General features: G+C 45.0%; 1 protein-coding gene across 2 annotated transcripts in view; it reads right to left on the reverse strand.

The window, feature by feature from the left end:
• Positions 1-22,324, reverse strand: part of LOC126108969 (zinc finger protein 708-like) — a 183,096-nt gene that overhangs the window by 13,522 nt on the left and 147,250 nt on the right. Inside the window, exon 7 of one of the 2 annotated variants that reach the window (XM_049914368.1) lies at positions 7,303-7,363. The exons of the other annotated variant lie outside the window; for it this stretch is intronic. Coding sequence (XP_049770325.1) covers positions 7,340-7,363 — 24 coding nt within the window. The 3' untranslated portion in view covers positions 7,303-7,339. Of the gene's footprint in view, positions 1-7,302; positions 7,364-22,324 lie in introns of those variants that run through there. 2 annotated transcript variants of the gene reach the window in all.

The raw sequence follows: 22,324 nt of genomic DNA on the forward strand, positions 1-22,324 counted from the left end.
AATCGTTAATTGCGGAGTACTGCCTCACGAACAATCATAAAATACTTTTCGCTGAAACAAGAATTTTGTCACATGCCTCCACGTACTGAGATTCTCTTCTTAAGGAGGCTGTTGAAATAAGAATGAATGAGAAGAACTTTAACCGTGATAGCGGATACTATCTGAGAGGTGCGTGGAAACGAGCGCTGGATGCAGAGAAGCAGCAGAGACATTCCTTCCGAGGTTTACGTTGGCGCCACCAGCGCACACACTGACACCGTCTGCGACAGCAGTACGTAATCGCCGACCAGTCACAAGCCGACCAATCAGAATCTGTCCATGGGCTATATAAGGCCACCACAGCAGCAGTGACGACGATGGAGGCTATCGTCGAAAGCTTCAGATTTTATCCCGAACTGACGCGGCAAGAAGACCGAGAATGTTTTACATATCAACACAGATGACTATCCACTGTCATTCTGAACAAGAATCACACCTTTCCGCATAGCGCGGCTACGCCGACGTGCCAAGTATCGGCGCAGTACATTCTATATGCTATGCAAGGAACGAGCCAAGATGTGCGAATGTTATGTTAGCAAAATGTTAAAATCTGAATCAGCTTTCGTGGCCTGTGCAGCTTTTCTATACTTCAACAGAGAAGACTGAAACAATTCAGAAGCCTGAGCATTGATGTGACAACCAGATGCAGCAGAAGCACCAGAGTCTGTATCAGGGCCAATCGGAAGACGTGAAAGTACGTCTGCATTACCATGTCAGTGTGTCAAAGTCTGGTTACCTCACTTTATGTGGGCACATGTTCATGATAGCCTTAAGCTGCGACCTCTGTAAGTTTGTATTCACTTTATGGTATGCTTACTGGACAGATGAACTGTGAGGGAAAGGCTTTATTTTTATCAAAATTTTAATTTTTCAAAGTTTCGTTCTTTATACAGCGAAACTGTGTTTCATTGCAGAGCCTTGCTTAGGCAGGGCCTGCTGGTTTGGTACCCGTTAGAATTGGATATCGTCACTAGTGGGAATGCTGACAAGGTGATGCTTAGGCGAAGCATTGCTGAGATAGAAACTTTTCTAGGAGACCCTCCAACAACCAATCAGAGTTGCGAATGGTCACTTGGGGGCTGACCTGATTCACTCTACGCAGCTAGGCTTAGACCAGGTCGTCCACCCCTCTCTTGGACTATATCCCCCTACCTCTGTTAGTAAATTCCCAAGCGACACTTGTATCCGTTAGAGGTAGATTTCTGAAATAAACACCAGACAGTTGTTTCGAACTACACTCCGTTGATATCTGTTGAACAATTCCATCCGTTTTCATGCACTATCAGACACCCACATCCTAATCCTAAAGTTGCTTAGCCGTCATCATTTCCTGTACAAAGGTAACACACCGTCCGTTTCGTGATACAATTTTTTACACACCGTCCGTTTCGTGATACAATTTATTAATTTTTTTTCCCCAGATGGATGCCACGTTATTACGTCTACGTTAGGGAGTTTGCTCCGCATCGTTAGGTCATAGCAACGCTACACTGTCCTCGACACTTGGTGAGCTCGGCCAGACTACGATGTAAGTGGATTCTTGTCGTTTGGATGTGCCCACATACACCGCTTTGCCTGAAAACTCGTGTGGGCCGCTACTCCACAGTCCGGGCGGACCCCTTCCCACGAGGGCACATCGTCTGCGCCACACTGCCGCCACACCGGTGTCGGTGCCAGTTCCGCCCGAGCCACCGCTGCAGTCGCTATGCCTTCATTCCAGTGACCACTGTGGGTCGATGCCATGCCTCCATGGTCGATGCGACGTTTCTGAGGGACCTGGTCGTCGTCCCTGTTGTCGACGTGCTGTTATCGACGTCGATGCCACCGCAGTCGTCGCCTCCGCCAGCAGACACTTCCCTCCCGAAAACTTAAAGCAAGTTCCGCTAGCCATGCGTACCTGTAGTCCGTCGCCGCTACTCTGCGAGTTAGAACCTAATTTTCATTCGAATATTGTGACACCTTTCTTGGAAGTTAAGTGATTTTCAAGTAACTGTTTTTCTCGTATTTTATAACCATCCATTATACTTATTCTGCAGGTATTCGAGAGCAAGAGTGATGGAAGACGCCACTACTTGAAATGCAAACACGGACCTTGTCGATGTGCCAGCTAAACAAAGTAATGTACGTACTTTTCAGAAGTTAAGAGTTACAGGAACATTGTGAAGAATTGGTGTGAAGGCATGAAACTGCGCACAAAGCTTTTCGGACTGCTGAAACTTTTTAACTCCTGCAGCCAGTTCTGCACCATTTGTAGCAACCATTGCAAGCAGCTTCCTTGCAGTGTCCTTTATTCTTACTTGTTCGAGAAGTCCGAATGAAATGTTAGCACTTCCTTACAGAATGTGTTGTGATGTGGGGTGAACTTGCACTTGGCCAGACAGAATTCTGCTAAATGTAGTGAATTTAAAGTTGTCGAGTGACAGACGTACGTATGTCAAGTTGTTATTGTGGTCTTCAGTCCTGAGACTGGTTTGATGCAGATCTCCATGCTACTCTACCCTACGCAAGCCTCTTCATCTCCCAGTACCTACTACAGCCTACATCCTTCTGAATCTGCTTAGTGTATTCATCTCTTGGTCTCCCCCTACGATTTTTACCCTCCACGCTGCCTCCAATACTAAATTTGTGATCCCTTGATGCCTCAGAACATGTCCTACCAACCGGTCCCTTCTTCATGTCAAGTTGTGCCACAAACTCCTCCCCAATTCTATTCAATACCTTCTCATTAGTTATGTGATCTACCCATCTAATCTTCACCATTCTTCTGTAGCACCACATTTCGAAAGCTTCTATTTTCTTCTTGTCTAAACTATTTATCGTCCATGTTGCACTTCCATACATGGCTACACTCCACACAAATACTTTCAGAAACGACTTCCTGACACTTAAATCAATACTCGATGTTAACAAATTTCTCTTCTTCAGAAACGCTATCCTTGCCATTGCCAGTCTACATTTTATATCCTCTCTACTTCGACCATCATCAGTTACTTTGCTCCCCAAATAGCAAAACTGCTTTACTACTTTAAGTGTCTCATTCCCTAATCTAATTCCCGCAGCATCACCCGACTTAATTCGACTACATTCCATTACCCTCGTTTTGCTTTTGTTGATGTTCATCTTATATCCTCCTTTCAAGACACTGTCCATTCCGTTCAGCTGCTCATCCAGGTCCTTTCCTGTCTCTGACAGAATAGGCCAACCTCAAAGTTTTTATTTCTTCTCCATGGATTTTAATACCTACTCCGAACTTTTTTTTCGTTTCCCTTACTGCTTGCTCAATATACAGATTGAATAGCATCGGGGAGAAGCTACAACCCTGTCTCACTCCCTTCCCAACCACTGCTTCCCTTTCATGTCCCTCGACTCTTATAACTGCCATCTTCTGTACAAATTGTAAATAGCCTTTCGCTCCCTGAAATTTGAAAGAGAGTATTCCAGTCAACATTGTCAAAAGCTTTCTCTAAGTCTACAGATGTTAGGAACGTAGGTTTGCCTTTCCTTAATCTTTCTTCTATGAGAAGTCGTAGGATCAGTATTGCCTCATGTGTTCCAACATTTCTACGGAATCCAAACTGATCCTCCCTGAGGTTGGCTTCTACCAGTTTTTCCATCCGTCTGTAAAGAATTCGCGTTAGTATTTTGTAGCTGTGACTTATTAAACTGATAGTTCGGTAATTTTCACATCTGTCAACACCTGCTTTCTTTGGGATTCGAATTATTATATTCTTCTTGAAGTCTGAGGGAATTTCGCCTGTCTCATACATCTTGCTCACCAGATAGTAGAGTTTTGTCAGGACTGGTTCTCCCAAGGCTGTCAGTAGTTCTAACTCCCGGGGGCTTGTTTCGACTTAGGTCTTTCAGTGCTGTGTCAAACTCATCACGCAGTATCATATCTCCCATTTCATCTTCATGTACCTCCTCTTCCATTTCCATAATACTGTCCTCAAGAACATCGCCCCTGTATAGACCCTCTATATACTCCTTCCACCTTTCTGCTTTCCCTTCTTTGTTTAGAACTGGGTTTCCATCTGAGCTCTTGATATACATGCAAATGGTTCTCTTTTCTCCAAAGGTCTCTTTAATTTTCCTGTAGGCAGTATCTACACTCCTGGAAATTGAAATAAGAACACCGTGAATTCATTGTCCCAGGAAGGGGAAACTTTATTGACACATTCCTGGGGTCAGATACATCACATGATCACACTGACAGAACCACAGGCACATAGACACAGGCAACAGAGCATGCACAATGTCGGCACTAGTACAGTGTATATCCACCTTTCGCAGCAATGCAGGCTGCTATTCTCCCATGGAGACGATCGTAAAGATGCTGGATGTAGTCCTGTGGAACGGCTTGCCATGCCATTTCCACCTGGCGCCTCAGTTGGACCAGCGTTCGTGCTGGACGTGCAGACCGCGTGAGACGACGCTTCATCCAGTCCTAAACATGCTCAATGGGGGACAGATCCGGACATCTTGCTGCCCAGGGTAGTTGACTTACACCTTCTAGAGCACGTTGGGTGGCACGGGATACATGCGGACGTGCATTGTCCTGTTGGAACAGCAAGTTCCCTTGCCGGTCTAGGAATGGTAGAACGATGGGTTTGATGACGGTTTGGATGTACCGTGCACTATTCAGTGTCCCCTCGACGATCACCAGCGGTGTACGGCCAGTGTAGGAGATCGCTCCCCACACCATGATGCCGGGTGTTGGCCCTGTGTGCCTCGGTCGTATGCAGTCCTGATTGTGGCGCTCACCTGCAAGGCGCCAAACACGCATACGACCGTCATTGGCACCAAGGCAGAAGCGACTCTCATCGCTGAAGACGACACGTCTCCATTCGTCCCTCCATTCACACCTGTCGCGACACCACTGGAGGCGGGCTGCACGATGTTGGGGCGTGAGCGGAAGACGGCCTAACGGTGTGCGGGACCGTAGCCCAGCTTCATGGAGACGGTTGCGAATGGTCCTCGCCGATACCCCAGGAGCAACAGTGTCCCTAATTTGCTGGGAAGTGGCGGTGCGGTCCCCTACGGCACTGCGTAGGATCCTACGGTCTTGGCGTGCATCCGTGCGTCGCTGCGGTCCGGTCCCAGGTCGACGGGCACGTGCACCTTCCGCCGACCACTGGCGACAACATCGATGTACTGTGGAGACCTCACGCCCCACGTGTTGAGCAATTCGGCGGTACGTCCACCCGGCCTCCCGCATGCCCACTATACGCCCTCGCTCAAAGTCCGTCAACTGCACATACGGTTCACGTCCACGCTGTCGCGGCATACTACCAGTGTTAAAGACTGCGATGGAGCTCCGTATGTTCAGTTTGTTCAGTTTTAATCTACAGTTCATAACCAACACATAGTGGTCACAGTCCACATCTGCCGCTGGAAATGTCTTACAATTTAATATCTGCTTCCCAAATCTCTGTCTTACCATTATATAATCTATCTGAAACCTTTTAGTATCTCCAGGGTTCTTCCATGTATACAACCTTCTTTCATGTCAAGTATATCAATGCATTACAAGATGCAGAAACATTTGAAGCAGTTCAATTTAATTCAATTCAATTTATTGCTACGAGTTTTACAACTCTTATCTGGAAACACTCAATGGGTCGCACATATTCGTTAATCACGGTGACATACAATGTTTTACATTATGAATATACCAGTAAATCATTTTAATAGAAACCAATGGTAATATTAATGTAGAAATAAAACAAAGCATTTGAAAAATATGAATGAATTAAAAAAAAAATAAGTGGCATTAACCCAATTTCCAAGTGAATAACTTCAATCCTACATTACTAGATACATTACTGGCAGCCTCGGAAGAACCTGAGGTTTTTCCAACTAACTACACCTACTTCTAAACCTATTTTTGCTACACCATTCTGCATAACCCTCACGTACACCTATGGGTGGACATAGCATTCTTTCTTTTCATGTCATTTTATCTTTCTGCTCTTGTTCTTCATATATTATACATATACATATACACACACACACACACACACACACACACACACATATGTATATATTTGACTACCATTATCTATAATTGGGGAAACATTTCTTGTGGCCTGTTGACATTATTTTGATACTCAGAGCATCCACTTGATCTTATGGACCGAAGGTTATGCAGTTGCCTTTTAGATATCTGATGCACTGCTATACTGACTTTAGTCCACAAGTTTTGGTCACTTACAATTGTTTGCAGACTGCAGTTAAATTGACTACAGTCTCTCTCCACCTGAAAAAGGCGGCATCTGACAAGCAAACATTTTCTCCTTTGACACTGATTTGCTGCAAACCGGTATATTTTCTGAAAGCTTATGCCATAAGCAGAAAAACTTAGAAATCTTAGGGGCACAGGGACAAACGTTTAGGAGCTATAGGACCCACATAGTATCAGTAAAGTGCTGGAAACATGACACCAAAAGTTGCTAAAATGCTTGTTTCACATATTTATATGAACTAATAATATGGTAAGAAGTTGGAGATCTCAATATAAAGGAAGAAACAGCTCGCTGAAAAGAAACAACACACGTTGGGATGTTTAAAATGTGACTTGGTATTGACTACAAACAAAATCTATTACAAGAGACAATTGATGTGCAATTTGTTACAGCGTAAAGTCAAGTGCCGGCATCACCAGTCAGGAACGTTAGAGGACAGAGGGCTATGAAGAACATGTCAGCTAATAGCACGCTGACGGATCCCTCTCTAGGACGATAACGCGACAGCAGCGGCCTCTAGGCGAAGAGAACATAAGCGCCGCTCCCGAATGGTCGTGGCACAGTTCTAAGAGCTCTACAGCAGCGTCAAGGCCAGTGACCTGGCTAGAAGCGTCCACTGTATTACTTCCATTGTATTAGAATCGTTACACTGATTGTCTTGCATGTCGCCCTTTGCTTGCGACACTTGTGTGTTATAGCCCAAGTGAAGTATTGTCATTGATTCATTTCATAATGACACTCTATTATTGTCTTGCAATCCGACTAGCAGGTTTCCTAGAAACTACGCAGGATACAACATTGGCGACGAGTATCCAGAAGAACCCAGTGCCTGAAGGCCATCGCTTTTCTTTTGTGTTTTGTTGGCGCCTTAATTCTACATTGACTTTTCTTTGCAGGGGTGTGTTTACTTGCTTTAATAGTGTATCTTACAGTGTTTTTGCTAATCATTGTTATCAGGTGGGCGTTGCAGAAATTTTCTTTCCTTGTGTGCTTATTTTTACTACTTGCCTTGTCTGTTTCTTGCATTTGTCTCTTCCGAAAAGCCCATCCCACCTCTTTCAGCCCCTGCTCAGGCGCCTCAGCTGCAACATGCAACGCATGTTTCAGTTGCAGAGTCAACAAATCGCAACTCTACTAAATACGGTACAGCAGCTACTCACCGCTCAGTCCACCAATACGGAGAAAAATGCAGCACCTACTGTAGCTCCAAGTGCCATACCAACTTTTCGCCAGTTTAATGAAAAAGAAGAGGAGTGGCTCGAGTGGTTGCAACAGTTTGAAGCCCACATAATTGCTCACAACGTACCTGAACTATGAACCTTCATTACTTTTTCACAACAACAGGAAGTGCAGCGTTTTGCCTAATTCAGAAATTATTCCCTAGCGCTACTCCGAGCGAACTTTCTTGTGATCTGATTGTAGATTCGCTAGCCAACAATTATGACCAACAGGTGGATGTGGTAGCAGCTAGGTACCAATTCTTTAATTGCAAGAAACTGTCAGAACAAAGTTATTGTGAGTGGGTAACAGATTTTCAGGGTATGACGAGGAAATCCAAATTCAAAATTGCTTGTGGTGTTTTGTATTCAGATGTTATGTTGTGTGATGCGATTGTGTACAATGTAACTGATGTCAAACTTTGAGAAAAGATTTTGAAACAGTTAGATCCAACACTTCGGCATGTAGTGCAACTACTAGATCAGTACGATTCAGATGCTGTGTCGGCCGACAAATTTGTCGAGTCACCGCTTGCCCACGACCAGCCCATTAGGCAGCAGCAGCTTGTGCATGCCACACTGCACCAGGAATATATCTATCCATACGCACTTTACTGACACTTTGTTGTTCCTATAGCTCCTAAATGCTTGTCCCTCTGCCTCTAAGATTTCACATTTTCTCTTCTTGTGATATAAGATTTCAGAAAATATGTTGGTTTCCAGCAAACTGGTATCAAAGAGAGAAGGTTTACTTGTCAGAATGATAATATCAGTGGAACCTTCCCATTCATATTCACAGACTGGTGTGTTGCTACTGCCCGCTCGATGGAGATGTTTGGGATATGGACTGTGACCTGTTAATAGATGCACCATACCTCAACTAAAGGCAACGTTACACAATTTGAGCCGGCTCCCGATGCTTGGGAATATGCTGTAGACACGCCTTGTAGTGCTCCTAGTGTCCCAGTCAGGCTGCCATTCATCTCACTTCCAGACTCATAAATGTCTTATCATTAATGTGCGTTCCTGTGGTCTTGTACACAGGATCATATTGCTCATGCCCTAACTGATACAGCACTGTCCAGTAACATACCATGATATTCTTTGGACATATCCCAAGGATCATCATTAAGTTGAAGCGCATAATGCACTAGTCTCACAAGTACAAATTCGTAGTAGTATTGTTTTCTTGCTACCTAATCTAAGGCTAGACACGCACACACTCACAGCAAAGCCCATACAGGCGTTAAAGAGAGCTTTATGGTATGACTGCACTGCATGGGACGCTAATTTGTAGTCATCAGTACCACCACGGTCAATCTTACACATAATTTTGGCTGCTTACTGAGTAACTGCTTTTAAGTGCTCTAGAAAGTTTGTTTTGACATCTAGCAGAATGTCTAAGTATCTACAAATAGTGCTGCATTTTACACATACTCTATCAAGCCTCAGGGAAGGATTACTAGGAAGAGAAAGTCTTCCCTTTGGAAGTATGTGTGTGGTTTTATGAACAGCTATAATCAGTTTGTTGATCTTGCATGAATACTGCATCTGAGCAAGCACATCATTCACCTTTTCCTTAAATCTCACCCTGGAGTCTGCAGACACAACTCCTGGGATGTCATCTGCATATATGACAACACCTTCAAGAGCATCTGACCTGTGTAACAGATGTAATAGGGGTTCAATACTAAGATCCCAGAAGAATGGACCTTGAATTGAGCCCTGAGGACAACCCTTGCTAATGTTTTGATTACCTTGCTCTGAAGCTCTAGCATCCAATTTAGCAGAGTGCTGTTCTGACAAACGAGGAGTCACATTACTACAGAGACCATTTATCCATCTTAAGGCAAAAACAGAATAAAGATAGAATACGAGCTGTGACGTGTTGCACATTTGTGTTAGGATGAAATGCCACATGTAACAATGTGTTCATTAAGGTAGCTGGAGCCAGACCAATTGATGTCCTCATCCATGGAATAAATCCACAGACAGACAGTGAAGTTTAGGTGGCCTCACCCACTTCAGTTAGACTGAGGCAGTAAGTTTGACACCATTATGCAAGGAGGCTACAAGGTTTGTTTTCACTCTGTCACAAAGTAAAAAGCTTTGACGTGTTTTTCCGAAAGGTACAAATTACAAATGCTGTGGGAAGCCAAATCACACTGCTGTCTGCTGTTGTGCACTGTGTTGTACCAAATGCCATGTGGTAAGACATGCAAGTAATGGCTTCCCAAAAGATCAGAGAAAGAACACTCAACAGTGGGATTGTCCACGTTAATAGACAAAATGTGAGTACACACCGAGGAACTGGTCGGAGTAAGGCCCTGCTACCCAACCTCCCCTTAACATGGCTAATGAATTCAGTCCAAGGCACAAGTGTAAATCAAATATAAGTTTAGAAAGCAGTATCAGAGTAAGGACTGTGAAAGTGTAAGTAGATACAGTGGCTATTTGTTTCTCTTAGTGATAGTATGTGCTCAACCTGCTATGCTGTAATATTAGTGGATAAAGAGTAGTACTAATCGTAGCTGCCAGAACATGTTTTGCAAAATTGCACATGGACGGTAAGAATTACGGTTCTGAGATGCAACTTGTGAGAAGATGCAGAAGGGATTTCAGTGTCATTCTAGGGAATGATTTCCTACTCCACGTCTGTGTGGTGGCAGATTACGGGACACATATTGTTTGACTCAGTGAAGCAACTCACTGTTTCAGTGACACTCGGGCCCTTCAATCACTCGTAATTGTGGAATACGGCCTCTTCAACAACCTCCACCAGAACCACATAGATGGGCATTAAAAAGTAACACAAGTGTTACAATCAATAGCGTTCTCTGAATAGATTCACAACCCAAATGCTGCCTAGATTGGACTTTCTGGTTGAACCACTTGGTTAGAACGACGTTTGTGACAGGTTGTAGATTCATGTCAGAAGAAGTATAATTAAAACAAACAATGGAATAGAAGTTTTGTGCTCCAGTATTTATTGATAACTGTGGGCAAAAGGATATAGACATTCCATGTGGGACAATACTTGCTAGTGGTCAGAAAGTTGTAGAGGAAGAATTTCAGTGTGAAAATAATTTAAAGTATAACAACCAGAAGCAGCATCCAATAAGGCAAATTCATTCAATCGTGATCTTACTTCTGTGAGAAGTCAGCACATCTGCCAGAGCCAGTGAAATCTTTTGTACTCAGTATTGGAGAAATACGCTTGGCTGTTCGAGGAATAGCAGTATTTGCCAATCACTGACGTTTTACAACTCGAAATTACGACTTAAGACACTAAGACAGTTGCTTAGAAACTGCACAGGTTCCTATTTTGAATATTACACAACAACAGTTGGCTGCAGAGATAATTCAGTCCTCTGCAAAACCCTGGTTGTTACGTATCGATTTGGTATCCAAAAGTCAATCAGTGGGGAGAAAGCTTATTGGTTATGCATTGGCATGCAAGCAGTGAACAAGGTAGCTACTTCTGATACTTACCCTCTACCCCATATCGACGAAACACTGGACAGATTAGGGAACTGAGGTATTTTACTACCTTTTGTACGCATTCTGATTACCATCAAATTTCGATTGCACTATAAGACTGACCAAAAACCGAATTTGTGGTTCTGTGAGGGTTGTATGAGTTTTAAACATGCTTTTCAGGCTTAGAAATGCACCTGCCACTTCCCAAAGCTTCGCTGACATGTTGTTAAGATGACTGAAATATACAACATGTTTATTATATTGGGATGATATATTTTCAAGGACTACTGACAAACATGTCATGAGATTGTGGTGTATGTTTTATCAACATTACAGCATGTACATTTGAATTTAAAGTGTTCTTTTTCACAGTCACAGGTTAAGCACCTGGGACAATTATTAGTTCAGATGAGGTTAAGGCAGATCTGTGATTAAATGAAGCAGTGCACACTAATATTAAGGAGATGCCACTTTTCTTGGCCTCACCAATTAATATCGTCATTTTGTGAATGATTATGCTATGACAGCCAAACGATTAAATAAGTTGTTAAAGAAAGGTGCACTGTTAAAGAATGTCATTATATGAATGCGTGGTGTCTGTTCTTTTGAACATGCCTGCAAGAACAGACACCATGCATACATGCGTTCACCATGCATACATGCATTCACCTACATGGGCAACAGATCCACCTTCTTCAGTGCAGATGCACAAGTATGATTGACCTCTTGCAGGAATCTCAGAGTAGCGAGCATGGAAGAAATGGACAGGGACTGTGGATAGGTGGCGCTTGGTGGGAATGTGGGTCAGCTGTGAGGCATGACAAGATAGTCTACGCAGTTGCGATAGCATTGTGTTCCAGATGGTGCAGTGGTTAATACACCTGCCTGGCAAGCAAGGGGTCCCAGGTTTGAATCCCACTGAGATACACATTTTCACTTGCCGCCGCTGATTCTGTATAATGTCCCAATGCAGCTGACATCAGTTATCACTTACCTCTCCTTTCCTTTCTCCCTTCCCATCAACATTCAATTTAAAGAGAAGAATGTGAATTGACAATTAGGAAACAAACATGTTTTTACAATTTCACATTATTTCGCAATATGTACAGATTTTGAAAAGTCTTTTATCCTTTCAACAGACACCTCGATTATGCTATCAGTGCTGTTCTTAGTCAAGAATATAATGGTGAGGGAAGGCCCACAGGCAGTCGTTGTAGATAGTAGAACCAAGACAAATTACAGTACCACTGAGAAAGAATTGCTAGCACTTATATCCAGGGTGAACTACTTGAGATGTTACTTGTATGGAAGAAAATTCACTGTGGTCCCTAATCATACTGCTCTTTTGTAGATGCTCAGTTTAAAGGTCCTAGTAGTCACTTAAATCGTTGGGCATTAACACTATCAGAATAGTATTAAGAAATATGCCACAGACCAGGCCATGCTCGATTTTCTGCTTACTAAGTAACCATAATAAAAAATCTTTCAGTGCTCGTATGAGGTGCGACAATAAAGTAATGAGAGTGATTTTCTTTGCAAGATGTGGCAACCCTGCAGGATTGCGTTGGCACAATATCTTTGACCTTGGTCTATAAGCTGCTTCTAGTCCAAGTCACACATCGATGCAAATGATCAGTCGTGAGTTGTGCTGTAATAAGCTAACATATGTTTGTGTCTCTCGTCACAGAAATGCGACCACATAATATTGCGCAATGGTATGCCATTTCTTTTTCCAATGAATTGGGTGAAAACGTGATGACAACTTAAGGTACGCTTCAGAAGGCTTTTGGAGAGGAGGTTATGTCAATAGCTCAAGTTTTTCGTTGTTTAATAAAGGCAGAACGGATGTTGAAGATGAAGACCGCAGTGGCTGATCATCAATCTCACAGACGGATGTGGACTTGGCCAGGGTGCATGAGCTGGTATGATCTGATTGAAGATTATCCATGAAAATGATTGCAAAAGAACTGAACATCAATCGAGAAACGGTTCATCATATAATAACTGAAGATCTTGGTGTGAGAAAGATTTGTGCAAAAATTGTCCCCAAAAATCTCACACCACAACAACGAGAAACACGTAAAAATGTGGCAGCCGATCTGTTAGAACAAACGGAAATCAATCCAGGATTGTTGAGTCGTGTTTTTTTCAGTACGATCCAGAGACAAAACGCCAAAGTTTTCAATGGTGCTCAAAGGGATCATCCAGACCAAAAAAAGCTCGCATGTCAAAGTCAAAAGTGAAATGCATGCTTGTGTGATTCTTTGATTCCCAGTGAATCGTTCGTAAAGAGTGGGTGCCTCCTGGACAAACAGTTAACGAATATTACTACAAAGAAATTTTAGAAAGACTTTGTAAAACGAGTTCTTCGTGTCCGTGCCAACATTGCTGATAATTGGATTCTGCATCACGATAATGCGCCATCCCATACTACTCTGTCAGTACAGCAATTTTTAACCTCAAAAAAAATTACAGTACTACCACAGGCACCTTATTCACCAGATATCGCTCTGTGCGACTTTTTTCTATTTGCAAGAGTCAAAACGGCGGTCAAGGGACACCATTTTCAAACAACACAAATGTCCAAAAAGCTGTGACGATGGTCTTGGAGGATATTACAGAAGATGAATTCCAGAAATGTTACCATCAATGGCAGAAGCACTGGAAAAAGTGTGTACAATAAAAAGGAAACTACTTTGAAGGAGACAACACTAAACTTGACTAAAACGGTAAGCAACATTTTGTTTTCGCATCAGTCCATTACTTTACTCGTATGTGAAGTATATTTTCTATTTGTATTACATTAGAAACGTTTGTGTTAGAGTACATCAATAAAACTATCAGGATAGGGTGACGAAGCATGCCACAAACAACGCTCTTCACACCTGAATGATGATGCTCTAAGCTGTAATGTCAGAATTATTCAGACAGACGATGCTTTAATAGAAAAACTGAGAAGTAATGTCATTGATACAATACTCTTCCAGATTTTGTTACAGTCGATGGAATTCTATACTGCAAAACTAGCCCATGCTAACAGAGTCGTAATTCCGAAAAGAGTTGCAAGTACGTATAACAGCTCAATTCTTGACAGTTTGTAGGCCTGTCACAATGGACAAAAAGCCATGAATGGCAGAACAGATACATGGTTTTGGTGGGAAGGTAAACAGACTGATGTTTAGATGTCTATACAAAACTACTTGTTTGCATTCAGAGGTCAATCCCATCATGAACTTAAATTTCCTTGCACACACTTCCAGAAGCAAAAAAAAACTATTTCAGAATGTTGATTTAGATATGGTCAGGCTGTTCTCACAGAGCATACAAAACAATAAATACACTCCAGGAAATGGAAAAAAGAACACATTGACACCGGTGTGTCAGACCCACCATACTTGCTCCGGACACTGCGAGAGGGCTGTACAAGCAATGATCACACGCACAGCACAGCGGACATACCAGGAACCGCGGTGTTGGCCGTCGAATGGCGCTAGCTGCGCAGCATTTGTGCACCGCCGCCGTCAGTGTCAGCCAGTTTGCCGTGGCATACGGAGCTCCATCGCAGTCTTTAACACTGGTAGCATCCCGCGACAGCGTGGACGTGAACCGTATGTGCAGTTGACGGACTTTGAGCGAGGGCGTATAGTGGGCATGCGGGAGGCCGGGTGGACGTACCGCCGAATTGCTCAACACGTGGGGCGTGAGGTCTCCACAGTACATCGATGTTGTCGCCAGTGGTCGGCGGAAGGTGCACGTGCCCGTCGACCTGGGACCGGACCGCAGCGACGCACGGATGCACGCCAAGACCGTAGGATCCTACGCAGTGCCGTAGGGGACCGCACCGCCACTTCCCAGCAAATTAGGGACACTGTTGCTCCTGGGGTATTGGCGAGGACCATTCGCAACCGTCTCCATGAAGCTGGGCTACGGTCCCGCACACCGTTAGGCCGTCTTCCGCTCACGCCCCAACATCGTGCAGCCCGCCTCCAGTGGTGTCGCGACAGGCGTGAATGGAGGGACGAATGGAGACGTGTCGTCTTCAGCGATGAGAGTCGCTTCTGCCTTGGTGCCAATGATGGTCGTATGCGTGTTTGGCGCCGTGCAGGTGAGCGCCACAATCAGGACTGCATACGACCGAGGCACACAGGGCCAACACACGGCATCATGGTGTGGGGAGCGATCTCCTACACTGGCCGTACACCACTGGTGATCGTCGAGGGGACACTGAATAGTGCACGGTACATCCAAACCGTCATCGAACCCATCGTTCTACCATTCCTAGACCGGCAAGGGAACTTGCTGTTCCAACAGGACAATGCACGTCCGCATGTATCCCGTGCCACCCAACGTGCTCTAGAAGGTGTAAGTCAACTACCCTGGCCAGCAAGATCTCCGGATCTGTCCCCCATTGAGCATGTTTGGGGCTGGATGAAGCGTCGTCTCGCGCGGTCTGCACGTCCAGCACGAACGCTGGTGCAACTGAGGCGCCAGGTGGAAATGGCATGGCAAGCCGTTCCACAGGACTACATCCAGCATCTCTACGATCGTCTCCATGGGAGAATAGCAGCCTGCATTGGTGCGAAAGGTGGATATACACTGTACTAGTGCCGACATTGTGCATGCTCTGTTGCCTGTGTCTATGTGCCTGTGGTTCTGTCAGTGTGATCATGTGATGTATCTGACCCCAGGAATGTGTCAATAAAGTTTCCCCTTCCTGGGACAATGAATTCACGGTGTTCTTATTTCAATTTCCAGAAGTGTAAATTGCAGATATTACTGCAGTAACAGTGTCAATAGTTTAATTTTATCATTATCAAGCCCTGATGCTATTTTGACTGATCAGAGGACTGATTTCTTGTCTGACCTGTTTCAACACATGTACAAATTACTACAAACCAAAAAATGGAGAACCACTCCTTTTCATCCAAAAGCTAATGGTCACCTCGAATATGTTCATCAAACAACAATTTGGATGTTGTCTTACTACATAAACCACTTACACAGTGACTATGACAGTCACTTGTGTAGCATCTGCGTTGAATAGTCATACACATGAGTCAACTAGTTATACATCCTCTGAGGAAGTGTTTGGATTGCCTATGAACTCCCCATCTGAACATCATAAATTCTCATCTTGCGTGGATATAGCAGAAGTTAAAGAATTAGCATGCCACCTCATGGTTGTCTGGAAGCAGGTAAAGCAAAATAGATGTAAAGCTACCCAGAAACAGTATGTATGAAGTAACAAAATGGCTGTGCTTCCCCAGTATGATCCTGGGAACCTGGTTTTGCTTCATAACCCCATAATTAAGAAAGGGAAGATTAAGAAATTCATGCATCAGTACAAAAGGCAGGAAGAAAAATACAAGTTGTTGCCAACATGTCCTCAGTATGCCTTGAGAAATAAGTACCGCCATGCCTCGAGGTGAAGGACTATGATACTGTTTGCTTGAACGAATTTCATGTGGCATATTATTCTGTGTAGCAGTGATTTCATTATGGGAATAAATGCATTTTATTGACTCTGATGCGAATAATAATTTTGTCATTCAGTCAGTCATTCTGTGTTTTGCGTTTTAGTTTAAATGAATTGTGTTAGACTGTAGAATCAGTTTCCAGTTGACGTTAGTTTATTCTTTCCCTCTAGAGGTATTACTTTGTAGGAAGTTGCAAGAATTGCTTTCTAAAACAGAAGTGCAAAAACCAAACTAACGAGTGCCGTAATAAAGGGATTTTTTGTTGTGTTTTAGGGCAAATAAAAAAAAAGAAAAAAACGTGGGGTCATACGCGCCCAAGTCAAAACTATAGAACACGAACATAGAGAGGAGTTAAACGACTATACATCAGACCCAATGGACAGGAGACAGCTAAAAACAGGCACGTGGGAAAAGGGATAAAAAAACACCATAAAGAAATGGAGATCCACAACTAAAAATTAAATAGCCTTCGCCATATTGCTTCGGTAGATAAAAAGTAAAACGCGGTCGACAGCCCGCACATCATTCACTAAAACGGCTGATAAATCAGATGGCAATCCCACGCTGGAACGTAAATGGTTAAAAACAGGGTATTCCAGCAGGAAGTGGCAGACAGTTAAGATTTGGGCGCAATGTGTACAAGGTAGTGGGGTAGCGCCACTTAGCAAATGACGATGGCTAAATAGGCAGCGCCAAATATGCAGCCAAGTTAAAATAATCTCCTATCGGCGGGAGGGACGAGAGGTGGTCATCCAAGGCGCGGGGAGAGGCTTAATAAGCAGAAGCTTATTCCCATGAAGGGAGAACCATTGGCGATGCCAAAAGGACACCACCTCCTGAGAGATGGAAATGCAGAGATCATTGGAGGGAATATAGGTACTCGCGGGCGGAGTTACGAGGCCTGCAGCCTTAGCAGCAGTGGCAGCAACATTGTTTCTTGGCAGACTGACATGACCAGGGACCCACAGAAACATCACACTGGCTCCACCAAGAGTCAGCAAGTGACAGTTTTCCTGGACCCATTGCACTAAGGGATGGGCAGTGTACAACACACATAGACTTTGGAGGGCACTGAGTGAGTCTGAGCAGAGAACACAATTGGGAAGGCAGTGTCGCTGGATGTACTCTGTGGCCTGTTACATGCGAAGAGCTTGGCTGTAAATACTGAGGAGTGTGCTGGAAGCCAATATCGAAAGACACGGGTGCTAATGACGAAGGCACACCCGACCCCACGATCAGTCCGAGAGCCATCAGGTACAAAGGTACTATCACGAAGTTCCATGTGAAGGTCGTGAAACTGGAAGCGACAGACTGAGGCTGGAGTAGTGTCCTTAGGAAGCAAATAAGGCCAAGGTTAACATGAGCCACTTCACGAATCCAAGGCGGTGAAGGGTTCACACCCACTGGGAAAGTTGAAAGTAGTGTGAAGTCCCATACTGATGATCAAAAGTATCATCAAAGAAGGAGGCATGGGAGGGGTGGCCACGCATGGCAGACAAACGGCATGTGTACCTGCTGAGGAGAATGTCATGCTGGTAGGACAGTGGTAGTTCAGCAGCTTCAGCATAAAGACTCTCAACTGGGCTGGTGTAAAAGGTGCCCGTGGCCAAACGGATGCCATGGCGGTGAATAGTGTTGAGATGGCGTAAGAGGGATGGGCATGTAGATGTGTAAACAAAGTATCCATAGTCGAATTTCGAATGGACAAGGGACCGGTACAAACGGAGGAGTGTGGTTTGACCGGCACCCCAGGAAGTACCATTGAGGACACGTAGGAGATTGAGGGACCACGTACTGTGGGATGCCAGGTAAGACATATGGGAGGACCAAGAGAGTTTCCTATTGAGCATGAGCCTCAGAAATTTCGTAGTTTCAATGAACAGATGGGCAACAGGTCCAAGATGTAGAGATGGTGGGAGAGACCATTTGCGCCGCCAGAAATTCGTAGAAACGATTTTGTCAGTGGAAAAGCGAAAGCCATTGTCGATGCACGAGGAGTAAAGATGATCGAGACGTCACTGAAGAGGTCGCCCAATGAGACACATCCACGGAGAGCTGCAATAGATGGCAAAATCCTCAATGACAGAGAGAACTGGAAATGCCTGGCGGGAGACAGGCGGTTATAAGGTTAATGGCGATAGTAAGAAGGAGAATCTGAGAACAGGACCCTGAGGCACACCATTTTCCTGGATAAATGTGTCCGACAAGGCAGAACCCACTCGCACCTTGTGAACTCAGTCTCGTAATAATGCCGAAAGAAAACAGCGCAAGCGCCCAGGGAAGCGCCACTTGTAAATAGTACGGAGGATACCAGTTCTCCAGCAGGTGTCGTAGGCTTCTCCAAATCGAAAAACACGGGCAACGTCTGGGATTTCCGCAGAAAACCATTCATAACATGGGTGGACGAAGTAACGAGATGGTCGTCTGAAGAACGCCGTGCTCGAATTCCACACTGTGCATTTGTTGGTAAATGGCGAGACTCAAGCCACCACACCAGCCGGGCATGACTCATACGTTCCATCATGTTGCAAATGCAGATGATGAGAGAGATGGGGCGGTAGCTAGAAGGAAAGTTTTTGTCCTTACTGGGCTTAGGTATGGGTATGACGGTGGCTTTACGTCAGCATCCAGGAAATTTGCCCTCTGCCCAGATGCGGTTGTACATGTTAAGTAGAAAGTGCTTTCCCACAAGAGAATGCACATGTGGATTGCATCTGGCTCTGGGGCGGAGGATCGGGATGAACTGAGAGCATGATCTAGCTCCCTCATACTAAAGGCGGCACTGTAGCACTCACGATTCGGAGAAGAGAAGTGTATCGCCAGAGCCTCCTCTGCTTGTTTCCGATGGAGGAAGGCAGGGTGATAGTGGGAAGAGCTCAAAATTTCCGCAAAATAGCGGCCCCAGGTATTGGAGATAGCAATAGGGTCCACGATGACATCGTCAGTGACCGTCAGGCCAGAAATGGGGAATGGATCTTTATTCCAGACAGGCGTCGGAGGCTGGACCACATGACAGAGGAATGTGTGGAACTGTTGAAAGCACTAGTGAATCCAGCTAGCTCTTTTGTTATCCCGAAGAACGCGACGACACTTTGCATGCATCTATTTATAATGAATGCAGTTGGCCAGAACAGGGTGGTGGTTATAAACGCGGAGAGCATGTCGCCATGCTCGAATTGCGTCACGGCATGCCTCAGTCCACCAAGGGACTGGGACACGACGTGGCAAAGAAGTGTGAGGAATGGAATGATCTGTAGCAGTAAGGATAATGTTGGTGAGATAGTCCACCTGGTCATCACAACTGGGGAAATCTTTTTCTTCAAAGGTTGCCAGGGAGGAGGGAAGCTGCCAGTCAGCCTTAGTAATCTGCCATTTGGGTATGCATGTGGATGGGGTAGGAGTCAGCAGACAGAGAGCACATAGGAAATGAATGGTAGCTCGAGTAGGTGTCAGAAACAATGGACTGCTCAAGAAAATGGGCAGGCTGGGCAGTGCTGAAGGATAGGTCCAAATGGGAATAAGCGTGCAAGGAGTCAGAAAGGAATGTGGGTGCTCCAGTGTTAAGGCAGCATAGGTTCAGTTAGTTAAGAAGGTCAGCCAAGAGGGCACCTCTGACAGGTCGTGGGAGAATCCCTTTTGTGGTGCAGTAAAGTCTAAGTAGCAAAAATGGGGGAGGTAGCTGCCTAATTAGCTGAAGGAAGTCTGCCCTGGTGACAGTGAATGATGGGGGCACATGAGTGGTACAGAGGGAAAAGGTCAGGCAGAGAAGGAAGAGGGAAACTGCAACAGCTTGAAGGCAGGTAGTCAGGGAGATGTGTTAACTATGAAGGTCATCCCATATGAGCATCATGACACCCCCAAGAGAAGGAATACTGACCTCAGGGGGAAGCTCAAAACGAATTGGTAATTTTTTTTCCTGAAGGCAGAGTACAAGGGGATGCTGTGGTGTTAAAATCAGCTATAAATCTTCTTTGTGGGACTGAAGGCCGTGAACGTTCCATTGGTGGACTGTCATGAGGAGGAAGAAATGTAGGGGTGTCAACTCTGCAGTTGCCGAGTGACAGCCGGCGGACAGTCGCTACTACAGGGCACAGAAGCAGGAGGATCATGCTCCATGGCGTCCATAGAAGCATCGGCGTGTTCGTGCAGTTGGTCTGTGGAGTCAAACACTGAAGAAGGTTTGGTGGTGCAAACTGGAGACACACAGGCTGGCTGGACTAACAGACCACATGGCGACACCGTTGAGGAGGATCTTCGAGTTGGCGAAGGAGAAGACTGTTCGCCTTTAGCGGACTTCTTCGAGGCAGTTAGATGAAGACTCGGATGTTTGGCTGCAAGGATGGAGGAAGTCTTCACAGGAGTACTCCTCGAGTCCTTTCCTGCCTGCTGGTTGTGTAGTAGGTGGCTTCGCCCTTTTTGTCTTCTGTTGCACAGTGGGAAGAAGGGATGGCGATGTTACCTTAACACTGGGTGGTTTCACAACCTCAGAGCCGAATTTGAAGTCGCATGTCTGTGTGGCCATGTCCTTCATGGAGCGAGGGGTAACAAGAACAGACGAGAGAACACAGGGTTTGCGACTAGCCAGTAACCTGCGAGCAACTGGGTAAGGCACTTTTTCCTTTACCCAGATCTCTTGAACAGGCTGCTCATCTAGATACATGGGACAAACCCGAGAGGAGGCTGCATGACCGCCACTGCAGTTGATACAGAAGGCAGAAGGAGGCGAACATTCACCCTCATGTGCATCCCTGCCACAGGTGAAGTATTTGGCTGGGTGTCGACAAGATGTGCGAGCATGGCTGAAACGATGACACTGGTAGCAGCTCATCATTTCCAGAATGTATGGCTGGACTGTGATAATTTTATAGCCTGCTTTGATCTTGGAGGACAGCACCACCCTATCAAAGGTGAGGAGAAGTGTGCGGGTGACGACATTGTCAGCGACTGTCACGCTGGATATTGGGGAATGAATTTTGGTTCCAGAGAGTTGTTGGAGGTTGGCCCACACAACAGAGGAAGGTGTGTAACAGTTAAAAGAACTAGTGAATGAAATCCAGCTAGGTCTTTTGCTATCCCGAAGAACGAGACGACACTTTGCACGCATCTGTTTATAATGAATGCAGTTTGACAGCGTAGGGTGGTGGTTAAAAATGCGGAGAGCATATCTACATGTGCGAACTGCGTTGCGGCATGCTTCACTCCACCAAGGGACTAAGACATGACGTGGTAGAGAGGAAGTGTAGGGGATGGAACATTCTGCAGCAGTAAGGATAAAGTTTGTGAGATATTCGACCTGATCAGCACAAATGGGGAAATATTGTTCTTTGAAGGTCGCCAAGGAGGAGTAAAGCTGCCAGTCAGCCTTAGGAAGCTGTCACTCAGGCATGTATGAGGATGAGGTATGAGTCAGCAAACGGATAGCACATGGGAAATGGTTGCTCGAGTAGATGTCAGAAAGAATGGACACTCAAGATGATGGGCAAGCTGGGCAGTGCTGAAGGATAGGTCCAAATAGGAATAAGTGTGTGACTAGTTGGAAAGGAAAGTGGGTGCTCCAGTGTTAAGGCAGAAGAGGTTAAGTTGGTTATGAAGGTGAGCCTCGAGGGCACCTCACTGACAGATCCTGGGAGAACCCCAAAGGGGATGATGTGCATTAGTCACCAAGTAGCAAAAATGGGGGAGGTAGCTGCCAAATAAGTTGAAGGAAGTCGGCCCTGGTGACAGCGAATGATGGAGGGACATAAATGGTACAGTGATGACATAAATATTTAAAAGTGTGACAAGAAGTAATTGCTTCTACAGTGGACAGATGTTTAAAGAGATCAGTTGTTTTACAATAATGTAACAGTAAAAGAGAATGTGAGGGGCT

Source organism: Schistocerca cancellata, chromosome 11 (genome assembly GCF_023864275.1).
Source record: "Schistocerca cancellata isolate TAMUIC-IGC-003103 chromosome 11, iqSchCanc2.1, whole genome shotgun sequence".
In the NCBI taxonomy this organism is placed as follows: domain Eukaryota; kingdom Metazoa; phylum Arthropoda; class Insecta; order Orthoptera; family Acrididae; genus Schistocerca; species Schistocerca cancellata.